The sequence below is a fragment of the Zasmidium cellare genome (genome assembly GCF_010093935.1).
Source record: "Zasmidium cellare ATCC 36951 unplaced genomic scaffold M409scaffold_8, whole genome shotgun sequence".
NCBI classification, from domain to species: Eukaryota; Fungi; Ascomycota; class Dothideomycetes; order Mycosphaerellales; family Mycosphaerellaceae; genus Zasmidium; species Zasmidium cellare.
The window spans coordinates 597,737-620,951 of record NW_022986952.1 but is presented as its reverse complement, the minus strand read 5'-3'; the positions used below and the strand labels follow the sequence as shown (position 1 = coordinate 620,951).

The window sequence follows — 23,215 nt, the reverse complement described above, 5'->3', positions numbered from 1 at the left end:
GCATTGGAATCTCCCGCGAGCGAATTACAGCCATATTGAAGGAAGATGCAGGTGGTGTACATGGGAGGTACAGCTGCGGGAACACATCGGATGTGATCGCAGATTGAACTGGCCTTGGCTCAGTGTTAGCATCATTAATCCGTGAACAGGACATTGTTGACTTGTTCTGAACCCTCATGCACTCGACGGACGGACTTGTCGAAGGCACGCGACAGGACACCGCGCATTCCGACTTACTCACCTCCCCGAGATCTGTTGACAGTGGCGAGGGAGGCGTCGAGGATGTTGCCAGCTGGGTTTGGACAGGAAGCAGCGCGGAAGTCAGTGTGCAATCTGGACTCGCGGATGAGGCTTTGTCACGCGCCAGACGCCGACATTCACACGCGTTGCTCTGGTTGATGGTGAAGGGAAAAAGTGGTCGAACGAACAAGACCGCGAAACAACCGACATGGCAAAGCGAGGCAGCGGCGCCGAGGCATGCTCGAGCCAGGACCGAAGGAGATGCGCTAGAGCGGACCAAGAGCTTTCGAGGAAGCACCGGCGTAAACCTTGAGCTTGTCAGGGCGTCGGCATGTCATCGACGAGCGAGTCAAGTGGTATTGGCGACATTGCTGAAGGCTGGGTATCCCGCGTTTGGACCCGAACGAAGCGGATGGTGGTGTTCAGGGCGCGTGCAGGGAAGTGCAAGGGCAAGTTGAATTGAGATCAAACGCAGGCGCGGGGCGGCGTTTACGAGGGGTGAATCGTGATGTTGGGCGGTGGCTAGGGGCCCATCAGCATCAGCATCTGGTGTGCAGTTCGATTGGGAGCATCGCGCCAACGTCACTGCGCGTGGGCCTGCCGCTAGGGGTCAACTGGCCCGGTGATGGAATGTGAATGGCAAAGTGACTGCGTTTGATCACTTTCTGCGACGGGTAGCACACGCGGGAGCGCTCCTCTCGTGCCCACAGCGTTTGTCGGCGTCGTGTTGTCGAGGCGGGTGTCGTCTCGCCATGGTCAGCGCATGGTCGCAGGCTGGCGCGGGCGAGACCCTGGGCAGCAAGTCAAACCCAAGTGAATGGAAGCCGCCCAAGTGGAGTGGTGTCGCATGCACTGGTAGCTGGAGGCAATCGCGAAGTAACGGCACGCTTCGAGCGGGCTTCGAGAAACCGTTAGCCTGCCAAGCCCAATCCTGACCGGCGGGCGACGAGGGTTTGATTGGATCGCCTCTGGCTGGGCGACGTGAGTGAGTGAGTGATGAGTCGTGGCTCTTTGGGTGCGGCGACGACGACAGCGACGCTGCGGGCGCAAGTGGGTGTTTCGGCGCGTGTTGAGATGAAGATGGAACAGCATCCCCATAGAATTCCCCTACGTGCTCAACACTAGTGCGTAATGGCAGAGGCGGTGGTCGCGGGCTGTAGGTGTGCAGAAGCTTCGCATGGGAGGCGCCCAGCAGCGTGGCCGCACAGCAGCGGTACCACGGCGATGCCTGTGACTGCAGCGATTGATGCTGGCGGCGGACCGCGCTCCCACGCTTTCACCGGCCATGCACTCGCTGCGTCGGATGCAGCCTAAAGGGTGTCTGTGGGAGAGGACATGTCCGGCGCAGCGCATCGCATCGGGCTGCTGGGTGCTGGGAAGCGTGAAACCACGCTTGACGCTGTGCAGCGCGCAGAGAGGCGGTCATGGCGGTAGAGAACCCTCGTCCCCTCGTCCCTATTGGAAGACACGGATGCCCTCGAGCGAGCCCCGTCCAACCTACGTCAAGTCGGCCTGGCTAGCAGTCATATACTACACGCTCGTATCCATATCTTGATCACACTCTCGCCGCCGTTCGCCTCCCGCTGTCTGTCTGCTGCCTCTGAACACTACTGCTGCTGCTGCTGCTCCTGCGCTGTCTCCGTCCGTGGCCCATCATTTCGCGCTCCGTTTATTTATGTCGTAGCCCGCCGCCGTCCCAGCAGCTTTACGTACAGCGCAGGCTTCTAGCGCTGAGCTACCCGCAACCTGATCCACCCAGCCTTAAATCTACCGACATCGCCCTCCGGCTCGTCAACTCATTCAAGCTGGCTTCGACACAGAGCCCACCGTCGCTTTGCAGTCCCTCCGGGCGCTCCCCAAGTATAGAGAGTACGCCCGTCAGCACGCCCGTATCTGCCGCCTGCCAATTTCCGCCGAGGCGCCCGCGAGAGGACGACCTCTTCTTCACCTGGCACAAAAGGGCCGCCGTGCACGCGACCGCCAGCGCCGACGACTTTGACTGTGACGACCTGCTCTTCCCGCCCGACGACGACGACGAGGCGCACCTGCCCCTCTTCCCGACCGCCGACCCAACACCCACCACCACCGTCCCGATACCCCAGATTCGCGAGATGCCGAGCTCATCCTCGCCCATCGAAATCGCCACGAGCCGGCAGAACTCGAGTTCGCCGCGCAACCAAACCTCCAACCTCACCTCGCAGCTGCAGCAGGAAACCACCCAGCGCAATAACGGCTCCATGGCCGCTCCTCCCCTCAACGGACATTCAGACGCCAAGGGCAGGCAGGAATCGGTCAGTATGCTCGGGACCACGCCGTATGGCGCACGACAGATCCCCGCGGCGGCTGGCGGTCGTCGTGAGAGCAGCTACAACCTATCCAACAGCCTGGTTGGTGGTATGAGCTGGGGAGGAATCTCCATGGGCAGTTTTATCAAAGACGAGTAGGTGTATCTGCATCCGCATCCCAACAGCGTCCACCGTGAAAGTGGTACACTGACATCTTCACAGTATCCTCATGGCCGGCACGTCACCTTGCAACTTCCAATCACCATCATTCCACTCATCATCATATCTGCCAAAGATGGAGGCAAATTACATGAGAGACTATGTCTGCTGCGACATCCACCTCGACTCGATGCACGAGCTGCTCCAACACTACGAAGAGGCGCATGCGGCGCAACCGACACAAACGATGGGTCGTACACCCAAAGATCAGCAATACCCCAGCAGCCGAGCCGCAAACGCAACAAGCACTGCACAGGCCGTTCAACAACAAGCGCAGACACATCTGCCACAACCACCGAACATGCCACAGAACCCGAACTATCCTATCAACGCCCAATCACCATTATTCAGCGGTCAAAGCAACGACCAGATCGGCACATTTGACAACCTCGATGACATGGACATGGACGAAGGGACACCGGCACCTCAGATGCATCAGTCTCAAGGCTCGCAGTTCCAGCCGCAGCCACAGTTTGGTCGCCAGCAGCCACGAGGTCCGTCAGTCAATGTCAACCTCGCAAATGCCTTCCAAGGCCAAGGTCTAAACTCTGCAACCCCTACCACCCCCCATGCTAATCCTCAAGGCATGGGCTTCTCCAGCAACCCCACAGTCTCATCGGTCAACACCCCCACTCTATCAACGCAAACGACATCACAGTACACTGGCACGCCAGATCCGTCACAACCCAGCACACCTGCCGAGCTCGATCCTGATTTCCTCGCTCAAATGAACAACCTCACAAATGTCGATTACGCGCAGCTCGTGCCCGGTAACATGGACTTTGGCAGTTTCAATACGGGCAACATGAACAATGGTGGGTCTGCGACAATTGACAACCCTGAGAAGCGGCTGCTGAGCAAACAAGGCTACGGAAACAAGGGCTTGCCCAATCCTGCATTCACCAACGCAGCGAACAGCGAGCTATCCAAACGAGTCCGTGAAAACCAATTGCTCAACGGCTTGGCTGGCGTCGGCGGTTTCGTTGGCGAAGAGATCAAGCCTTTCAAGTGCCCGGTCATCGGCTGTGAGAAAGCATACAAGAACCAGAACGGCCTCAAATACCACAAGCAGCATGGTCACCAGAACCAGCAGCTCAAGGAGAACCCAGACGGAACATTCTCCATCGTGGACCCTGCGACAAGTATTCCATACCCTGGCACCGTCGGCATGGAGAAGGAGAAGCCATATCGATGCGAGGTTTGTGGCAAGCGATACAAGAATCTCAACGGCTTGAAGTACCACCGCCAACACAGCCCGCCCTGCAATCCAGAACTCAGGAATAACATCGCCAATATGCCTGGATTGCCGAACAACCTCCAAAACATGAGCGCCAATGTTGCCGGCGTGCCGATGTCCATGAGCGAAGGTATGGGCTACTGAGGAACATTTCCGCGGCTCGGTTAAACAAAGCGCGTGCATTCGCATGCGCCGTACTTTTTTTCACCGCCTTCACCCCCCCACACGACTCCATTCAACGTTTTGTCACACGACAGCTGCAACGCGATGTTCTCGACAGCACACAAGCTTGACGCCGGTGGTTGACGGATCTTCACCCCTCTTTGGACGAAACAACGCAGATTGATTGCTCTTCCTTTTTTCTTTTTTGATATTACAGTGCATGCATGGGTAGCGAGGCGTCTGGAGCTTTTGGGATGACTCTTCTCCGGGTGGATTGCATTTGTGAGAGGATACCTGGCTTCGCAAAGTCGCTCTTGCTACGATACCCCGCTAGATGGCGAGTCTTTTTGGCTGGGAACTGTTTCTCTTGATTTTGTTTGGCCTTGACAAGAGCCACTGAGCTGGAAGCGTTTTCTTCGCGTGTTGGATTCTTTGATCGAGCAACAACACTCTTACGCTATACGTATGACTGTACGACGGCACAAGACGAAAGAAAAAGAGCGGCATAAAAGTAACATACGATATGGTTTTTGAAATGGCTTTTGGGGCGCAGAAGAAATGGCGTTCGGACGAGGAAGAGATGAACAAAAAGTAGACTTGATAATTGTGGCCACGCGCGGAACAGACCGTATAGATTAGTATTGTGGATTTGGGCAAAATAACCGTATACATTCGGGGGAGAATTGCACATACTGATGAAATCATTGTTCCATCGATCTCGTTTTCTGAACGTGAAGTGTATAGACTTCGTGGTTGGCGCTGGACCGCGGTTGGGCAAGGATGGGTGAAGCTTGTCGTCAGCCTCTCCCTCTCTGCCTTGAACTTGTCTACAATAGACGTTACATCTACACCTCATCCTCTCAAAACATAATCACTTCTTGAACATGTCGAATCCCCCACAAGCATTCTTCATCAACCGCCCGCCCGCCAAAGAGACGAACATAGCATGGAAGGAGCCCCCGCCCCCGAACAACCCCGTGGTCAGAGGCCTTCCGCTGCATTATGGAGCTATCGCGTGAGGTCTATACGTACGTGCCTTCAAGAGCATCGAATGCTGACAGCTTCGGTTCATAGGATTTCCAACCTCAACTTCGTCCAGAATATTTTGTGGTCCAATGCGGGTTTCAGCTCGCTTCGTGATCGAGAGGAGTTGAAGCGCTTTGAGCCGAGATATGGTTAGTTCTGTCTAGTCCAGGCATCAGCAGGTTTACGTTTGGAGGGGGGTTTGGGGGGTCTTGTGAGGGAGATGAGTGTATGAATGCTGATATGATCCAGATCCCACCGTCGTCAAGACGAATGGCCCCTCATCCACCAACATCTCCTCGGCTGAGCTTCTTAAAGGACTCCTCGAGGAGGACTGGACGTCGAAGAAACCGCAAGATAAAGCGTTCCCTTCGACTTTGGATTACTATGAGGCGTATAAATCGGGGAGTGTCACGCCGACGGATGTGGCTAAGGTGTTGTTGCCTTTGCTTCAGAGGGATGGGAAGGACACTCGGGAGCATGCGGTGGCGTTTTTGCAGGTGAGGGAGGATCTTGTGCTGGAGGCGGCGGAGGAGAGTACGAGGAGGTGGAAGGAGGGAAGGCCTTTGAGTCCGCTGGATGGTGAGTTCAGATTTCCTTCACTTGTGTGTGGGGTTTTGCTTATGAGGTGTGTAAGGTGTCCCTGTTGCGGTCAAGGATGAAGTGGACCTTACCGGGTACAAGAAGTGCTATGGCTCGAATCTCGACTTCACCCGCAGCGATGATGTGACTTCGCATTGTGTGAAGATGTGGCAGGATGCGGGCGCTTTGGTGATGGGGAAGACGGTTATGCATGAGTTGGGGTGTGATATTACGTGAGTTGATTTCATCTATGTCAGGCTTTGCCTTGTTGACTTGTCTCTCAGGGGCAATAATCCTACCAAGGGAACACCGCTGAACCCCAACAATACGAACTACTACTGTGGAGGAAGCTCGAGTGGTAGTGCGTACTCGGTGGCTGCTGGGTTGATGCCCCTCACTGAGGGCAACGATGGAGGTGGATCGATTCGAATCCCGGCAAACTACTGCGGCCTGTACGGTCTCAAGACCACCCATGGCCGAGTTAGTGAAGCTCCCACGACTGGTCTGGCAAGAAGTACTGGTGTGGCAGGCCCAATAGCCGCCAATATGGTCGACCTGGAGATCGGCTACAGGATCATGAGCCAGCCAACTCCACTCGACAACGACCCCCCCATCGTCATCCCACCAGGCCAAGTAAACCTCCAATCGAACAGGAACAAAGTCCTAGGAATCTACAAACCCTGGTTCGACCTCGCAGACGAAGACGTCAAGGCCGCCTGCAACAAAGCCATCGACTACCTCACCTCCAAGCTCGGCTACGAGAAAGTCGACATCACCATCCCCATGGTCCACGAAGGCCAACTCGCCCACGCCATGACCATCCTCAGCGAACTCTGCCAGGGCGTCAAAGCATCCGATACGCACAAACTCTCCGCACCGAACAAGGTCCTCCTCTCTGTCGCCCGCAAGACCACAAGCGTGGATTTCCTCCAAGCGCAACGTCTTCGGAACCTCATCATCCAACATCTCAGCGATCTCTACACTAAACGTACGTCCCCTCCCCACCCCTCTCACACCCAAACCCATCCCAATACTAACTCCCCTCCAGACCCCTCCCTCATAATCCTCACCCCCACCACCCCCTCCGCAGGCTGGCGCATCGAACCGGGCGACCTTCCCCACGGCCTCACCAACGCCAACAAACAACTCCGCAACATGACCTACGCCTGGCTCGCCAACTTCTCCGGGTGTCCGTCCATCTCGGTCCCCGTCGGGTACGCAGAGGATCCTGAGGGGAAGGTCCCCATTGGGTTGATGGGGATGGGCGAGTGGTGTGGTGAGGATGAGTTGCTCGCGTTTGGGTATGATTGTGAGAGGTTTGTCGGGGAGGTGCTGGAGGGGGGGAGGGTGAGGCCGGGGGGGAGGTGGGTGGATGTTCTTGGGAGGGCGAGGGAGGGGAAGGTGTAGGGAGATCTCCAGGAGTTGTTTGAGGGGTTGGGATATAGATGTGATTTGATAGTCGATTCGGAATCTATACGATCGTTGGAGAACAGAGCCCTCATCACCACCTCCATCCTATGAACCTTCATGCCGCTCCCCATTCCCTTCCCGTCTTGACAACGTACCCTGACATCCTACCTTCCTGACTCACTCTCGACGAGAACTCCCATGACGAAGAACGATACTCGAAAGTTTGACGCTTTGATGATCAACCCCAAGAAAAGTACACTTTACCTGTCACGCAACCTTCCCCTCCGCTTTCGCCTCACTTCCTCACAACTCAATAATGACGACGCAGACTGCCAATAAACATGAATCATTGATTTTGAGTACAGGGTGAAAGAAGTTAGGTGTTGTGTCCGTCCTTTCAACTCTCGAATCTTTCATTACTCATGTATGCGTCCTCATGATCAATCAAAAGTGCTTCTCCGAAAGTGAAGTTGGTGACCAGTAAGAGATGAGGTCCGGTCTAGGCCCCTTTCTTTCCCATCTTCCCATCTCCGAAGTCGTACCACGAACGCCGTACTCGTTCCTTCTGAAACATATTAAGAACACGTTCCATATACTGTACCGTAGCCTTATGACCAAAGGAGCACAGACTGGACTCTACAACTAATTGAGCATAGACGACGACTCGTTTTCATCCGAAATTGTGGTTGTTGTTGTAGTATTCATAGAATATCGAAAAGGACAAGGGTAGTCTGATGAGGGCTCAGCTTTTCAGGCCGCCGCCGAATGTCATAAAACTATATCCTCCTCTCCCCGTTTCGAGCAAAGTAACAGAACCCTAAACTCCATGCTAAAACTTCGAATCAAAGAAGTGGCGAAGTTGGCGCGGGCTTTTTGTGGTGCATCGCTTTCCGCCTCAAAACCTCGCCCTGCACTTTTCCCCTTTCTCATTTCAGGAAGACCTCCCCCAAGTTTAACGCCGTTTCCCATGCCTAATGTGCCCATGCCCATGCCTTCCCAGTTCAACGCCATACAGAAATGCAATTAGAGTTGGTGGTAATCGAGATGTGGACGGCCATCTGCGTCGTTCGTCTTCGCTAGAAGTGCCGTCTGCCTTATGCTATCGGAATCGCACTTTTTGGTAGAGGTTGTTTAAGCTGCCGCTCGAGATGTTTGCGCTGCGACCACGGCTGCATTACCCGCGGGTGCGTATCTCTGCGAGCGTCGTTGTGCCATCATACGGCCCAGGTCGGAGTCGCTGCGCTCGCTCTGTTCTTTGAGGTATTGCTCAATCTCAGGCGGTAGACTTTGACCTTGCTCCCACGCCGTGATGATACGCTGGTTGATGCGCTGTGTGATGGCCATGTCGCGGCGTTGTTCGAGTTGGGCGATGTGCAGTTCGCGAGCCGCAGCTTCTTCAGGCGGTTCTTGCTCGGTCTCTGTGTCTGCGTCGGCCGGGTGCTCGTCCTCTGAATCTGCATCAATCATCTCCTCGTCATCCTCACGAATGGGTGGTTGACGACTCGTGCTTGACTCTGCCTCCTCTACTATGACTGAGATGTCCGTCTTTCTCGTGATGCTCTGTCGTCTGGTCTCCTCTCCTGCTCTCAATTCTCTGCGATCAACGAAAGGTCCAATCTCATCGCCGGTCGTGTCCACCACTTTCACTCCCTCGTCTTTCTCATAGCGCTCACGTGCCCACTTGGTGCCCTCCCAGCAGCAGAAGTCCTGGATCTCGTTGTAGGTCAAGCCTAGGTCGTCGAAGGCATCGAACAGTCGCTTGTGATGTTTGAAGCGACCCAGACGCATGCGGTGGGGAGGGTGGCAGTAGTTTAGGCCAGGATAGCGGGCTTCGGCGCTGTTCAGATCGCCATAGAAGGTCGCTACTTCAATGCGAACTTCAGGGACCAAATTGCGGGCCAAGTGAGCGGAGAACGAAGGTGGGTCGTTGGGAGTCGGGTGCGGGTAGAGGTGGTTGTAGAGTAAATGCGCCAAGGGCACCTGCCTCTTCATGTTGGCGGCGGTGGAGTGGGTGAGAAGAGGAGGCGAGGTTCAGAATGGCTTCTTGACGAGGTTTCCAGCGGCGGCCTGAGAAGTGGTGCCAAGAGGGTGGTGTTGGTGGGTGAGGTGTTGAGAGTGTCGAGCAGGTTAGAAGTGAGCGAGGGTGAGGGTGGATTGCAGCGATAGGAAGAAGGGCGCCAGCAAGGTGCGCCTGGCGAGATGGTGGTGGATGGGTAGCCGAGACACGTGGCGAGGTGCAAGAGAGACGGGCGGGTGAGGCAGGTACGGAGTGCGAGAGGAAGGCAGGCGAGACGGAGGGTGCGAAGGGGAGGGCAGGAGGAGGGAGTGGAAGATTCAAGAACGGAAACAACGCCAGCCAGCCAGCCAGCCAGCACAAGGCCGGCGACGCAGCGCAGCAGAGTGTTGGAATAAAGTAACTTCCACGCAGCAGGAACAGGCGGGAGGCAGAGTTCGCACTGACGAGCGCCGCATCCGCCGCAGCAGCGACATGATCCAGCAAAGCCATCGTCACGCTCACGGCTGAAGAGAGGCTCGCCCAGCGCCAGTCGTCCGTCGCCGTTGCTGGTGCATGTCCCGCCATGCCATGCCTCCGCCCGCTGTAACTGCTACTACGACCTCGTCTGTCGCTCTGCGCTGGCCCACCCACCTCATCACCTCTCACAACCCCGAGCTTGAACCCAGGCACTGCCAGGCGCGCAGGCGTGGCACACGGCGAACCAACTGCCGCCCTCTGGCACGCCGCAGAAGTCTGGATACGCTCTCGTAGCGCCCCGACTCACCACAAACACTAATCTATATTTCTCCCGGTGTGCTGTCATCCTCTTCCTCCTCCAGAAAATCACTTTGTCCCGCCAAAGTTTCCACGCGACACCACACCTCCTGGCTCTCTCCACCCACCCTGGCGAGTCAGCACCGCGTCCTCAGCCCGTATCGCATCGCATCATCACCCGCTGCCAATCCGCATCCGCTCCCATGAACCACTGCAGCTGAGATCCGCGGCGATGCGACAGCGAGCGTGGTCGGGGTACGTAGGCCAGAGAACCCGACCTCTGCCCGTACTTGCGTCGTAGCCCGTTCCGTGGGTCAGACACCGGCACGCTTCTCACCGCCGGGCGTGCATGCAACAGATGCAACAAACTGTATAGGCGACCGGCGGCCTCTGCGCGCGGCTGCTGCAACGCCCTGCACCATCGCACAAGCGTCGCATCTCTCCAAGCCTATCTGCATGCAGCAGGCCGTGTGAACTTCTGCGCTGCCACAGTGCCAGCTAAAATCTTCCGACCTGCATTTGCTCTCGCCTCATTGGCTCGCTTGCGTCCTTGACTTCACTTCATTCTTTTTCCATGTGCATTCGTCCCAGACTGCTCGTCAACTACACAGCACGCATGATATGCATGCGATGACACGGCCGACCACCCCAGCACATCTGCACTGAAAGACGGTGCTGATCGACTTCCCGCGCGCGACCACTGTTTCAAAATCCTCCTCTCCCTCTCCGCAAAATGGCGAGGCGCATCGCAAGCTCGAACCTAGGTGGATCGGACACGTACCTCTACGCTTTGGCACACTGTGCCGACACCACCTTGGCAACCATCAGCTCGGATGACCGCCTCCATCTGCTGGATGCCACCAACCTCAAGACCCTGCATACTGCTTCACATTCCGGAGTTGCGTGTCTGCAGGCGGGAGGGCGCTCACATCTTGTCACCGGTGGTCGAGATGGGCTGATCCGCTGCTGGGACACTCGTGCCAAGCAGGTCTCTCAATTCGCAGAGCCGCGCTCGAATGGAGTATCATCTTTGGCATGTGTAGACAATTACATCGCTGCTGGGACTGAGAGCACGAAGGAAGGCTTGGGTGACGTGAGCGTGTTGCTATATGATACCAGAAATGCTTCTGCACCGCTGCGGCAGTACAACGAATCTCACACTGATACAATAACTCAACTCACGTTTCATCCGAACCAGCCAAATTTGCTCTTGTCCGGAAGCACAGATGGACTTGTTTCGATCTTCGACGTCAACCACGCGGATGAAGAAGATGCCTTGCAGCAAGTGCTAAATCCAAGGTCTGCTGTGCATTGTGCGGGATTCTTGGCACAGGACCAGGCCTATGTGGTTTCCACGGATGAACAATTCTCAATCCATACGCTGGCCAAGACAGCCGCAGAGGACGAGCAGGTGCCGCCACCCATCGAGTTCGGAAACGTCCGAGAGAAGCTGGATTGCATGTACGTGGTGAATGTGCTGCTCCAGCCAGATGGGCCACCGTTGATGGCATATGGCGACACCGAGAAGCAGAGTCTCTCTATCTCGTCACTTGGGCATCCCGGTGCTTGGGGTTTCGGACAAAAGGTTGACCTTCCTGGTGGTCATGGTGAGGAGATTGTAAGGGATCTACTGTTGATAGGCAAGCGGGCTTTCAGTTGCGGAGAGGACGGGACAGTAAAGGCATGGGATCTTGGCTGGTGATCCCACCACTCGCTTTCAACGAGCCTGACTATGGCGAAGACTTCATGAAGACATCGAGGTTCTGTCGCTAAGTCGCGATGCTGCCGCAACTGCGCTGAGCATGAGCATCAATTTGGCAACCTCGGCTGCTTCCAGCATCCTCCCAGACTGGACCATTCACGGCTCTTCTCGGTTTCTTTGCTCACGAGGCCGACAATGCTGGGTGCACTACCCTCGATGATGCAGCGCTTCAATGATCGTCTCATGTGCGCTCGGGTGTAGCCCTTCATACTTGGCGCGAGTATTGGTGTGCTCAAGGCAGGAAGGCAGGAGATGATCGAAGCGGGTGCATTGAAGTTCTGGTTGGCAGAGGGTCTGAAGAAGTTGATTCCAACGCCCCAAAAAGCTACAGAATGGAGCAAGGTAATCGAATGGGGACGGCAATCTCGCTTTGGCGAGAGACAACGGTGGAGTTTCGAGAGCATAAATTTTTATGAATGCATAAACAAAATTGTGCACAGCCCAAAGCTCACAGCTCACTTCCATCCAAGCTCCATCCCAACCTCACCTCCCCTGCCCGATGTAATCACTACCTAGGTAATGCCCAAACTCTCACAAACAAACATGTAGTCTCACCATCCGCCTCCTCCGTGACATCCATCCACACACCCATCCAACCCTCTCATCACAATGACAGCCACCAAAGACCTCGACGACATCGAAGCGATCAAAGGACTCATCCAAGCCTTCTTCGACCGCGTCAACGCCAACGACCCCCCAGGCCTCCAAGCCCTCTTCGTCCCCAATGCCCACCTAACCATCCTCCGCCAGGATCCCCCTCGCCCACCTCCACCTTCCTCCTCCGGCGCCTACCTCCCACAGCCTCCCACGCCAACCCCAATCAAAGAACAAGAAGAGCAGGACAACAAGATTTCCCTCATCTACCAATCCACCATCGAGGCCTTCATAAAACTCATCCAAGACGGCAACCGCCGCAAGAAACCCGGCGACAAACCCGTCCCGACCGTCCACGAAGTGCCCAACCTCGCCGCGACGGACGTCCGCGTCGATGGGGATTTCGCGCAGGCGTGGTGTCCGTTTACTGTGACGTTTGATGGGGTGTTGCATCATTATGGGTTTTTTGCGTATACGTTTGGGAAGACGCGGGAGAGGTCGGTGGGGAAAGATGGAGGGGAGGGGGAGGGGAAGAGGAAGGAGTGGAGGTTTGAGGGGTTGACGCAGGATTATAGGAGGACGCCGGGGTGGGAGGGGGATGGGGAGTCGGAGTTGATGTATGTGTGATTTTGTGGGGGTTTGCTGTGAAAGGGGATGGTTTGTGTGCTGATTGATTGAATGATGTAGGGATGGAGCGGCGAAGGCGAATTTGTGATTGTAGATGTGAAATGTGAATGGGAAGGTAGGGCAGGTCAAAGATTGACCGTAGCTCTTGGTAATTATGAAGGTGTCTTGACGGCGTATTGCTGATCTCCAATCCATCTTCAAGCTCGAATTCTCCAAAGTCCACACGAAAAGCAAAGAGTTCAACATCAAAGTTTCGATCGATGCTTCCGAGACTCGAACTCACCACCAGCCACCTTCATCACCACCCTCGCACGTACATACACATATCGATCGATCGAAACCAACCAACAAAACAAAAAGGATATAAGACAAAAGAAAGGCAAAAGAACTAGAATCCCCTACCAAGGGATTCTAGAGAAAACCAACCTAATGGTTTTACTTTTAATTTCGATGATCGTATCCAGTTGTTATTCAATTCGAACTCATATAATCTTATGAGAGGATCTTGGAGTTTTTTGAACTCGTACCTTTTTTTCGATCGTGGGGGTTTCGAACTCATATAATCTTATGAGAGGATCTTGGAGTTTTCGAACTCGTACCTTTTTTCGTTTCGTTTCGTTTCGTGGGTCGTCGCGCCTTAACCATCCGTGTTGACTTGGGATCTTTGTTAGCCCGACGGATTTACCACATCAGATTTCTCTGATGTGGTGATGGAGGACGGGTTTTTGGATATATAATGGCTCACTTTGCTGCTGCTCGCTTGTGTGGACTTGTGCTTGTTCGCTGCTGCTGTTGCTGCTGGTGGGTGGGTGTGTGGTGGTGCTGGTGGGTGGATTCGTCTTTCACATGGTGGTTTGCAGGGATGTCTGCGCTTCAGTAGTGTTTTGTACTTCTTATTCAACTGGCATCTAATTCTATTGAGTCTTTTGTTTGGAGGCTTTGCTGTCGCTGTCTTTACTTGACGATACATAGTCCGCGACCGATGAAGATGTAGTACAGAGGCGCCCGTTTGCGCTTGTTGAGGCGTTTGCGCATTTGACGACAGCACGATGGAGGATGAACGAGATGATGGCCCGTTTGCACAAGCGTACGTGGATAACGATCTCTCTATACTTTCGTAACATCCCTTTCACCCGCAAGCACCTTCCCATCCTTCCCGATCTCCTCCTCCCTAATCGACGCCGTTTGCCCCTCGATCGAAACAGTTTGTTCAAGCAGTAGTGCACCGTGAAGCTGACGGCGAAGCCGAGCGGGAAGGCGAGGTAGTAGAGGTTCGTGCAGGCTTCGGGGACTTTGACGTGCGGTGTTACGGCGTGGGCGAAGCCTGGCAAGAGGTAGGACCTGGATGGAGGTCAGTGATATGCGTTTGATGATATCTGTGGAAGGCACGCACCATCCAACAACCCATGCGACATAGCTACGCCAGTTTACGCCGTGCCAGTAGTAGTACAGGCCATCTTTGCCAGGGTGGTAGAGGTCTGAGAGCTTCACGCGGCGTCTTCTCAGAACCCAGTAGTCGCACACCATGATGCCGACTGATTATCATTAGCTCAAGAACACTCCTGTCGATGCAGCATCAACTTACCCATCGGACCGAGGAACACGCTATATGCGCTCAGCACGGAGATGAACGTCGAAGCGGCGCTGAGTAGTTGCCAAGGACACATCGCACAACTCAAGACGAGGGCGATGTAGGCGCCCCTGCGGATGTTAATGAAGGAGGGACACAAGCCCGCCATGTCCATTCCTGCCGAGAAGGCATTGTCGATCGTGTTGATTGCGAGCTGGCAAATGACAAGACCGCAACCCGCAAAGAATGCAGCCGCTCTGGCACCTGCACTGTAGTCGGTATCGAGCCACTTCTGCACGAGGTTGGGCGGATTCCAGATCGGCTCGCCGTATATTGCCGCAGATGCTGAGGCGCTTAGACATCCAAGACTGGGCATGATAGCTGCTCATTGTCAGAGCAATGCGGAAATGATGGACTGATTGCTTACCTCCAAGTAGGATGATACTTAGCCACTGTCCCATCACTTGATCGCCAGGCCTTCTCGCAAACCGAGAATAGTCCATCTGGTTCGTCAATCCAACAGCAATGCCACCGATGACCGTCGTTACTCCATGGACGATAGCCCATCCGAGTTCCCAGCTTGTCGTGGTTCCAGCCGGTTGATCCAGAAGAGGGCCTCCGCCATGTGCAGCTGCCAATGTCCAGATAACCATACTCAGCAATGTGACGGCAGTTACGACGTTGAAGCCAAGAACCACCCATTTCATCTTTTCAGGCTTGACGTACAGGATCGGGATCATCATGATGTTGAACAACACCCAGCCGATGAACTGCTTCGTGTTCATGTTGGCGGACGCAGGGAACGTGTTCTCCATGTGCTGGTAGCTTGGGAAGATGGCAGCCAGAATGTTCTGGACGCAGAGTCCTCCTGTCCATGATTGTACGGCGAACCAGACCAGGGACAGTATGACTCTCTGAATGAGCGCGACATAATGGCCGTATACACCCCAGACATATCTCGATACGACAGGAAACCCGATATGCCACTCTGCGCCAACATAGCCATTTGCTACCGCGACGGCTGCAATGATGATCTTGCCAATGATGATTGCGATTATGGCTTGCCAGACTGCGAGACCAGCGGATACCAATGATGCCCCGAGCTGGAAGTTACTCAATGTCATTTGATTGATGGCTCAGAAGCTGAGATACGCCCATCGTGTCCATGTCCTTCGGGATGGTGGTAGTGGTCGAATGTCTTCGTTGATCCATACGTTTGCGACACTGCGTTCTGTGGATGGGATCCGGATGTAGCTGATGAATGAACGAAAGGCGTTCGCCATGGTTGCGTTGGTGGCCGTCCAGCGATCACAGACACATCAGTTCAAAGAGAAGAGACAGAGAGCTTACAACTGTGAGAATAGCAGAGTTACCCTGCCATGGCCATGTTCTCAGCATCCTACCTGTAGGGCATTGCCGTACTGCTGCTCGGCAACTGATAGGCACTTGTCGTCTATCAGAGCCATCCAAGTCGCAGATCGTTGCCCCGCCACCATCTGCCACATGTTCCCACAATCTGGCTTTCTGCTCGTGTTGCATTTTGGCCGCCGGCGGCACGGCAGCACTGATAGGCGAGAGGAGAGACAGGACCAGGAGGGCGGGCAAGAGGTGAGGAAGCAACGCCGGGCCCACTTTTCTCGACGACCTCATCCTTTGCTGGATTGACAACATGCGACCTGCTTATCGAATGAGCTGCAACGAATGCCGTCGGTAGGGTCACGCCCGCCGGCATTTCGTCTAGCTCTGCCTTACTAGTTGTGGCCATTGTTACGGAAGCAGGGCGTGTCATGAGCCGACACACGCGCCGTCGCTAACAGCTCGGCCAAGGCAGTCCTACTGCATGTGCTGAAGGCATTGCACTTCGTAGGTGTACTTCCGTTCGCGTTTCGTCTTCACTGCACGGTACTGAATAGACCCTACACTTACAATGGCAGCCAGACCTGCAAAGAGCGTGCGTATAGGTAGGACTCGAGCAATAGCTTTGACAAGCTCTTCCTTCCGACCTAATCGCAACATAGGTGTCGATGTTGGAGGAACGAACACCGATGCCGTAGCGATCGATCCGTCTCAGCAACATACTCCCTCCCGCGGAGTCCTCGCCCATCATAAGAGCCCGACGACTGCAGACGTGACAGCAGGAATAGAAACAGCTGTTCGAACTGTACTCGAGAAGTCTGAGCTGCCCTCCGCAAGCATTGCCAGCGTCACAATCGGAACCACGCACTTTATCAATGCAGTCATCGAGCAAGATGCAAGAAGGTTGCGCCGAGTTGCCATTATACGCCTATCCAAGAGCTTCCTTCGAGAAGTCCCGCCCTTCTCGGAATTCCCTCCAGGACTCACCAGCATAATCAAAGGCTATGTTGGATATGTCGACGGAGGCCTCCATATTGACGGCTCAGAAGAGGCGCCGATCAAAGAAGAGCAAGTTGTGGAACGATGTGCCGAAATCAAAAAGTTGGGATTAAGTGCTATCGTTGTGGTTGGAGCTTTCTCTCCCATCGACGAGGATTTCAAGCAAGAGGAACGTGTTAGGGATATCGTACAGCGTGAGATACCGCACGCAGATGTGATCGTTTCTCACGAGGTTGCGAACATTGGGCTGATCGAACGAGAGAATGCTTCGATTCTCAATGCTTCTGTAAGTGCCGCCATCAGTGGATTGCATTGGACCTGTGTCGCTGATATCAGATCCAGATTCTGAGGTATGCAAAGAGGACAGTGAAGGGCTTCAGACGTGCCATGAAGGCCCTTAAGCTTTCATGTCCACTCTTTCTGACGCAAAACGACGGCACCCTACTCGACTCTGCTGCAGCGGCAAAGATACCCATAAGGACGTTTTCCTCTGGCCCGACCAATTCGATGCGAGGAGCCGCTTATCTCACTGGTCACGAAACTGAGAAGTCGTCTGCCATCGTTGTCGATATAGGAGGGACGACTAGCGATGTTGGTGTCCTGCTGCCGTCTGGCCTACCCAGACAGGCTTCAGCATATGTGTCTGTCGCTGGGGTACGCGTCAACTACTCGATGCCTTCACTCCATTCTATTGGACTCGGTGGAGGCTCCATTGTGCGAGAATCTGACGGCAAAGTCACCGTTGGCCCAGACTCGGTCGGCCATTACCTTACCCGGGACGCACTGGTCTTCGGTGGCAAGGTCACCACTTCTTCAGACATAGCCGTCGCGGCAGGAAAAGCTGAAATGGGCGATAGCAAGGCTGTGGCATCTCTCGCCCCTAGCCTCGTCGAACAAGCACAGCAGCGGATTAGGTCCCTACTGGAAGGTGCCGTGGATATCATCAAGACGTCCCCTGAGCCTTTGCCAGTACTGCTCGTGGGCGGAGGTGCAATCCTTGCGCCAGAGTCCCTCAATGGTGCCTCTGAGCTCAAGTTGCCGCCGTACCACGATGTTGCAAATGCAGTGGGAGCCGCAATCTCCAAAGTCGGCGGCATTGTGGACATCATTCAAGGCGTCGCAGATCAGTCCGTCACACAAGCTGTCGACAGAGCGAAAGAGATGGCGATTCAAAGAGCTGTTGATGCGGGTGCTATCAGGGACAGCGTGATCATTGCTGAGGTCGAAACATATCCAGTCTCGTATGTTGCTAATCAGCTTCGTACCATCGTGAAGGCGGTTGGTGAGCTGGATATCAACATGCAGCCTGAACAACTTGACGATGAAGAGGCAGATGACCCGGATCAAGAGCCAGAGGCCGCCAAAGACTTTGCTGTCAAGGTTGTGGACGAACCTCCGGTGGACGTCATGAAGTACACCCCGACGATTGCGAGGAGCAAAGAAACTGACATACTCGAATGGGACATAACAGAGACTGACATCAACTTCCTTGCCGATGGTTGTTACGTGCTTGGCTGCGCAGGTAAGAACACGGAACATGATTATCCAAGACGATTGGTCCGCTGACACGATTCGTCCAGGCGGTGGAAGCCCAGCAGCCAGCCGCATACAACTGAGAGACATGCTCAGAGCAGGCCACAAAATGAAAGTCATCGACGCAGCTTCACTAACGAAGGACGCAGTAATCTACTGGGGAGGCCACATGGGCTCACCCGCAACTTCTAACGAACGCCTCCAGTCCCTCGAGACAGTCCACGCTTTCAACGCCCTGATGGAGTATCTGCATCAGGACTCGTTCGACGCAGTAATGGGCCTCGAAATCGGCGGAGCAAATGGCCTGGAGCCTTTCCTCTGCGGCTCCTCACGCTTCTTCGATCGCCCCGTAATCGACGGAGACTGGATGGGTCGAGCGTACCCGACCTACTGGCAAACTACCATCGCAGTCCACGCTCCAGGCGAATTGGTCCCTTGTGCGATCGATTCCGGCGATGGCAAGACGATCATCATGACGAAAGCTTCCAACGACGAAATTGTAGACCGTGCCCTCCGAGCCTCCTGCAGCGAAATGGGAAGCAGAGTAGGCAAGGCCGCGAAACCAACAACCACCCAAAGGGTCCGCGATTTCGGCGTCCTCAACACGGTCTCCCTAGCCTGGCGGATCGGCCGCTGTATCGCCCAGGCCGAAGCGACGAACACCCTCTCGACTGTAGCAGAAGCCATCGTGCACGAAGTCGGCGGCGAGAAGAGCGCGAAGATTCTGTTTCGTGGCAAGATCGTCGACGTGGAGAGGAGGTTGTTCAAGGGGCACTCGTATGGTTCCATCACCGTCGCTGCTTTGTCCACCGACGAGGAAGAGGAAGCATCGAGCAAGCGAATACCTTCTGTGGTCACGACGGGGACGATCAGGATTCCGTTCAAGAATGAAAATATTTATGCTGAGCACACTGCTGAAGACGGGACTAAGCAGATCATTGCGAGCGTGCCTGATCTTATCTGTGTTCTTGACTCGGCGTCTGGTAGATCACTCGGCGTGCCGGAGTTCAAGTATGGTTACAGAGTGACTGTCTTGGGCATCACATGCAGTCCCAGGTGGTCCGATACGGAGGCTGGGCTGAAGATAGGAGGACCTGGGGCTTTTTGCTACAACGACATCACGTATAAGGCATTGGGTGAATATGTAGAACCCAGGAGCGTGATCGAAGAGTTTGCCCCTAAATAGGGTCGGAGGAATCAAGATCTTAAATGTTCTGTTGTCTGCTTTTGCATCTGGCAGCATGCCTTCCATTCATTCATGAGCTAGCTACGCCAGTAGAAACGCCAGGCCGCCGATCCAGGCAGTCGCCGATCGTCCCAGCCAATGCAGAAAATGCATGAAACGCTTAGTAGAAGGTGTTCGGGCGGGTGGCAGCGAAGACCTTCTTGCCGGTGGTTGGTGGAGCACGGTGAGGCAGAGGGAACTTAAGGTCCTTGGTCGTGAGCTGCTTGATGTATGGTCTCCGGATGTCATCGGTCTTCTCGACCTCGATGACCTTGAGGATCTGCGGAATAACGCGTTAGCACATGTCGTTGCTGATTCGCACTTCCCCATGTCAACTTACGTGGATCGTCCTGAAACGAGCACGGTGACGGGCGGCCATGTCCTGGTAGAGAGACTCGACCGCATCGGTGCGGGACATCTCACGGTACTCCTTGTACATGTTGTGGGTACCAGAGCGAGAGTCGTAGCGGATCCAGATACCGAAGTTCTTGACCTTGAGGGGGTGCTTCTCGGCGATCTATCCACTCGTCAGTATTCCAACACATCCCTCACCCTCTTGCTATCCTCATCTTTTACGCACCTTGTTCAAAGACACAATCTCACCGTTGGCCTTCTTGACCTTTCGGAGCTTGGCGAGGAAGTACCAGAAACGGCTCTTTGCGACAACATCGTTCGGGGCGAAGATGCGCATGCGGTAGAGCTTTGGGGTTGGGTTGGCGTCAGTGGGCAGATGGCGCCCAATGACCTGGTATTCCTGCAGGCGGCCTGTGGGCAACAGGATCAGCGCGCTGTCTTACGGATTGAAGTTTGTGTGTATCCGTTGACAATCTTTCATGTCCACCTCTTTCTGCCCTCAAATGGGCCATTTGCGCGGCGTGCGCAGGCGGTGCGAGGAGTGATGCTTACCCATCTAGAGAGTGTTAGCTGTGTTTAATGGAATATGGGTGTTGCTGGATATTCACTGTGACTTTTGCTGCGACGGTTAGTACTTGTCGTGTCGTCGTGAAGTTGTCGGCTCAGAAGTTCGATTTCTTCGCTGAAAGTGCGCGGGTCTCGCTTGCACGGCCCGCTCCGTGCCAAGCGCACTAGCGCGACATCCCGACCTCGACTTCCGCAACATCGAAGCTCGAAGGTCAACAACACCAAGTCACGTCGCAAGCTGTAACACGGCGCCGTCCAAGATGGCAAAAGTGGATTTGCTGTTTGATGACTTCGCTACCGCTCTGGCCGAAGGCAATGGCTACATGCTAGCCGACTGCATCTCCCCAGAACCACCTGCCCACGACCCAGGCCGACTTTACCACTTTCGCAACGGCATCAACCAGTTCAGCGTTCGCACCGACCTCCAGTATAAGCTCCAATACAACCCTGTTCTCAGGCTCGACAAGAAAGAGGCGACCGCTTGGCTCGAAGTCTTTACCGTCTACCACAAATTCGTCGGAACCCTTCTGCAAGCAGAAGAGCAGCGAAATGTTGGTCATGCCAACGATGCCGACTGGGGAAAGGTCTACGACAGTTGGAAAGATGTTGTGAACGCTCTCTATAGGGGCTATCAGGGCGGTGCTTTCTCTGCATGGACAATTCCCTGTCTGTACGTTGGTGGTCGGTACCTACGAATCTTTGCCATCAAAGCGGATGAAAGAACTGCAAGCCAGCGCGAAAGTGGATTGGGATTCGGCGGCATCAACGAAGAAGACGCCTTCGACCCGAGCAGCTCCAATGACAAGCTCGAAGATGCCGGACGCCAGATCAATCGCATCTTTGGTCTGTGTATTGGTGATCGGTAAGTCCATCTTACCTGCACCGTCGACGCCAGCAGTCTGCTTTTGGCAGATGTTCAGAAATGCTCATATTGTAAGAATCACGCTCATGGTAAGTGCAGTAACCCGCTCGAAGACTCACGCAAGTGGGCGCTTTACTACGTTGCAACTCTCCTCTTCAAAACGCACTTCAAACTCAACCACATCTCCCTCTCGAAGAACATTTTGCGATCGCTTCGTGCTACCACCAGCGACATGCCGCCGTTGTCAAACTATCCGAAAAGCCACCAAATCCCTTTCATGTACTACTGCGGCGTCATACACTTCCTGGACGAAGACTACAGCGCGGCAGAAGAGCATTTGACAGCGGCATACGAGATGTGCCATGCAAAGGCGCACAAGAATATACAGCTGATACTGACCTACCTGATCCCTACCAAGCTCCTGACTTCACACAAGCTACCATCTTCGAAGCTGCTCTCCCAATACCCATCATTGGCACGACTATTCCAACCGTTATGTGACTCAATTCGAACAGCGAATTTGTCGGCGTTCAACACAGCACTCGAGCAGGGCGAGGAAGAGTTCGTCAAGCGTCGCATCTACTTGACCTTGGAGCGTGGCAGAGATGTCATTCTCCGCAACATTTTCAGGAAGATATTCCTCGCGGGTGGATTCGAAGCTCCAAAAGAAGGCGATCCTGGACCGCCCGTAAGGAGAACAAGAGTACCCGTGGGCGAATTTGCGGCTGCTCTTCGCCTGGCAGGTGCAGAGGTTGGGGATGGTGACGGTGGTATCGACAACGACGAGGTCGAGTGCCTGATAGCCAACGCTATCTACAAGGTACGTACACCCTTCATATTCGGTTCACGGCTTGCGGAGAAAACGTGATGCCTGATTAGGCAGGCACTCATTTTTGCCACTGCCAAGCCATATATCCGTCTCTTCCTTCACATCGGCAAAAGTCGGGAAATTGCACAGCTGACAATGGGATAGAACTTGATGAAGGGCTACATCGCACGGGAACGTCGAATTGTGGTGCTCAGCAAAGGTGGCGCTTTTCCGGGCACGGATGTATGAAGACACAAAGGCAACTACTTCGGCTGAGTTGCACCATCTCACCCTCCACTTCGCCATGTTAAGAAGACATGATTCGCCCGACGCAGTCTCCTTGCAGTTCTATGGGGTATGCTGAGTTTATTGGCTTGGCACAGCCGAGGACCGCAGTGTGAGCAATCGCCTATCTAATATGTCCATGTGAGCTTCGGGGCGCTGACAGAGCACTCTAGCCCGGCATGACTCACATGGACTGTGGACACTATGGATCGATGTCGCTGTCGCAAGAGACCAGATGCATCGAGTATTGATTGAGGATCGCAGAAAGCCTTCCAGAACATCGCATGCGTTTGGCTAGAGAGGCGGTTCTGATGAATGAAAGGCGATGCAACGAGATAGCACTTCAACAACTTCATCTGAATATGATGTTACATCCATTACATGCAAGTAGCATGCCAATACCAACAGGCCTCAAGCCCTTCCATATCAAAAGCCCAACCCAAACCCCGAAAAAGGCCCAATTGCCTCCCTCATACTGTGACAATCTGATTGATATCCCTCGGACTTGCAATCTGTTTTCCTCCCAATCCATCGGCCGTGAGAATCATAGTAGTACAGTCTTTGTCTTTGTCTTTTGCCCAAGTCAAATCGTATCCCAAAAACGCCATGCTAGAAACAGAAAGTAATGCTGTCCGATGTTGTATATACAAAGAAGGGTATCAATCGAGCTTTCAAGATGGCAGAAAGGTAGCAAGTAGTCGAAGAAGAGAAATACGAGATGCGAACTGGCTACGACCGGCTGTAG

General features: G+C 54.4%; 11 protein-coding genes across 11 annotated transcripts; 7 read left to right on the top strand and 4 right to left on the bottom strand.

The window, feature by feature from the left end:
- Positions 1–176: 176 nt before the first annotated feature.
- On the top strand, positions 177–698 carry M409DRAFT_51927 (uncharacterized protein; the record flags this gene model as incomplete). The annotated part of the gene is made up of 1 exon (XM_033811939.1): positions 177–698. One exon carries the CDS (start codon positions 177–179, stop codon positions 696–698), a length of 522 nt encoding a protein of 173 aa, XP_033671066.1.
- Positions 699–1,347: 649 nt separating this feature from the next.
- M409DRAFT_51926 (uncharacterized protein) lies at positions 1,348–1,767 on the bottom strand (the record flags this gene model as incomplete). Its single annotated transcript, XM_033811938.1, has 2 exons — positions 1,348–1,639; positions 1,742–1,767. 2 exons carry the CDS (start codon positions 1,765–1,767, stop codon positions 1,348–1,350), a joined length of 318 nt encoding a protein of 105 aa, XP_033671065.1.
- A 584-nt stretch (positions 1,768–2,351) lies between these two features.
- Positions 2,352–4,125, top strand: M409DRAFT_64517 (uncharacterized protein; the record flags this gene model as incomplete). The annotated part of the gene is made up of 2 exons (XM_033816113.1): positions 2,352–2,680; positions 2,748–4,125. 2 exons carry the CDS (start codon positions 2,352–2,354, stop codon positions 4,123–4,125), a joined length of 1,707 nt encoding a protein of 568 aa, XP_033671064.1.
- A 902-nt stretch (positions 4,126–5,027) lies between these two features.
- M409DRAFT_19780 (uncharacterized protein) lies at positions 5,028–7,155 on the top strand (the record flags this gene model as incomplete). Its single annotated transcript, XM_033805093.1, has 6 exons — positions 5,028–5,158; positions 5,218–5,318; positions 5,419–5,748; positions 5,804–5,981; positions 6,033–6,736; positions 6,797–7,155. The coding sequence occupies 6 exons, from the start codon at positions 5,028–5,030 to the stop codon at positions 7,153–7,155; spliced, it is 1,803 nt and encodes a 600-aa protein (XP_033671063.1).
- A 1,134-nt stretch (positions 7,156–8,289) lies between these two features.
- Positions 8,290–9,150, bottom strand: M409DRAFT_51923 (uncharacterized protein; the record flags this gene model as incomplete). The annotated part of the gene is made up of 1 exon (XM_033811937.1): positions 8,290–9,150. The coding sequence occupies one exon, from the start codon at positions 9,148–9,150 to the stop codon at positions 8,290–8,292; it is 861 nt and encodes a 286-aa protein (XP_033671062.1).
- Positions 9,151–10,661: 1,511 nt separating this feature from the next.
- Positions 10,662–11,630, top strand: M409DRAFT_51922 (uncharacterized protein; the record flags this gene model as incomplete). Its single annotated transcript, XM_033811936.1, has 1 exon — positions 10,662–11,630. The coding sequence occupies one exon, from the start codon at positions 10,662–10,664 to the stop codon at positions 11,628–11,630; it is 969 nt and encodes a 322-aa protein (XP_033671061.1).
- Positions 11,631–12,299: 669 nt separating this feature from the next.
- Positions 12,300–12,911, top strand: M409DRAFT_51921 (uncharacterized protein; the record flags this gene model as incomplete). Its single annotated transcript, XM_033811935.1, has 1 exon — positions 12,300–12,911. The coding sequence occupies one exon, from the start codon at positions 12,300–12,302 to the stop codon at positions 12,909–12,911; it is 612 nt and encodes a 203-aa protein (XP_033671060.1).
- Positions 12,912–14,040: 1,129 nt separating this feature from the next.
- Positions 14,041–15,605, bottom strand: M409DRAFT_19776 (uncharacterized protein; the record flags this gene model as incomplete). Its single annotated transcript, XM_033805092.1, has 5 exons — positions 14,041–14,082; positions 14,138–14,252; positions 14,305–14,446; positions 14,497–14,862; positions 14,909–15,605. The coding sequence occupies 5 exons, from the start codon at positions 15,603–15,605 to the stop codon at positions 14,041–14,043; spliced, it is 1,362 nt and encodes a 453-aa protein (XP_033671059.1).
- An 803-nt stretch (positions 15,606–16,408) lies between these two features.
- M409DRAFT_64513 (uncharacterized protein) lies at positions 16,409–19,555 on the top strand (the record flags this gene model as incomplete). The annotated part of the gene is made up of 4 exons (XM_033816112.1): positions 16,409–16,442; positions 16,500–17,122; positions 17,179–18,358; positions 18,417–19,555. 4 exons carry the CDS (start codon positions 16,409–16,411, stop codon positions 19,553–19,555), a joined length of 2,976 nt encoding a protein of 991 aa, XP_033671058.1.
- A 160-nt stretch (positions 19,556–19,715) lies between these two features.
- M409DRAFT_19774 (uncharacterized protein) lies at positions 19,716–20,460 on the bottom strand (the record flags this gene model as incomplete). The annotated part of the gene is made up of 4 exons (XM_033805091.1): positions 19,716–19,874; positions 19,935–20,111; positions 20,175–20,359; positions 20,436–20,460. 4 exons carry the CDS (start codon positions 20,458–20,460, stop codon positions 19,716–19,718), a joined length of 546 nt encoding a protein of 181 aa, XP_033671057.1.
- A 315-nt stretch (positions 20,461–20,775) lies between these two features.
- Positions 20,776–22,434, top strand: M409DRAFT_19773 (uncharacterized protein; the record flags this gene model as incomplete). The annotated part of the gene is made up of 3 exons (XM_033805090.1): positions 20,776–21,377; positions 21,477–22,197; positions 22,351–22,434. The coding sequence occupies 3 exons, from the start codon at positions 20,776–20,778 to the stop codon at positions 22,432–22,434; spliced, it is 1,407 nt and encodes a 468-aa protein (XP_033671056.1).
- Between the last annotated feature and the right edge of the window lie 781 nt (positions 22,435–23,215).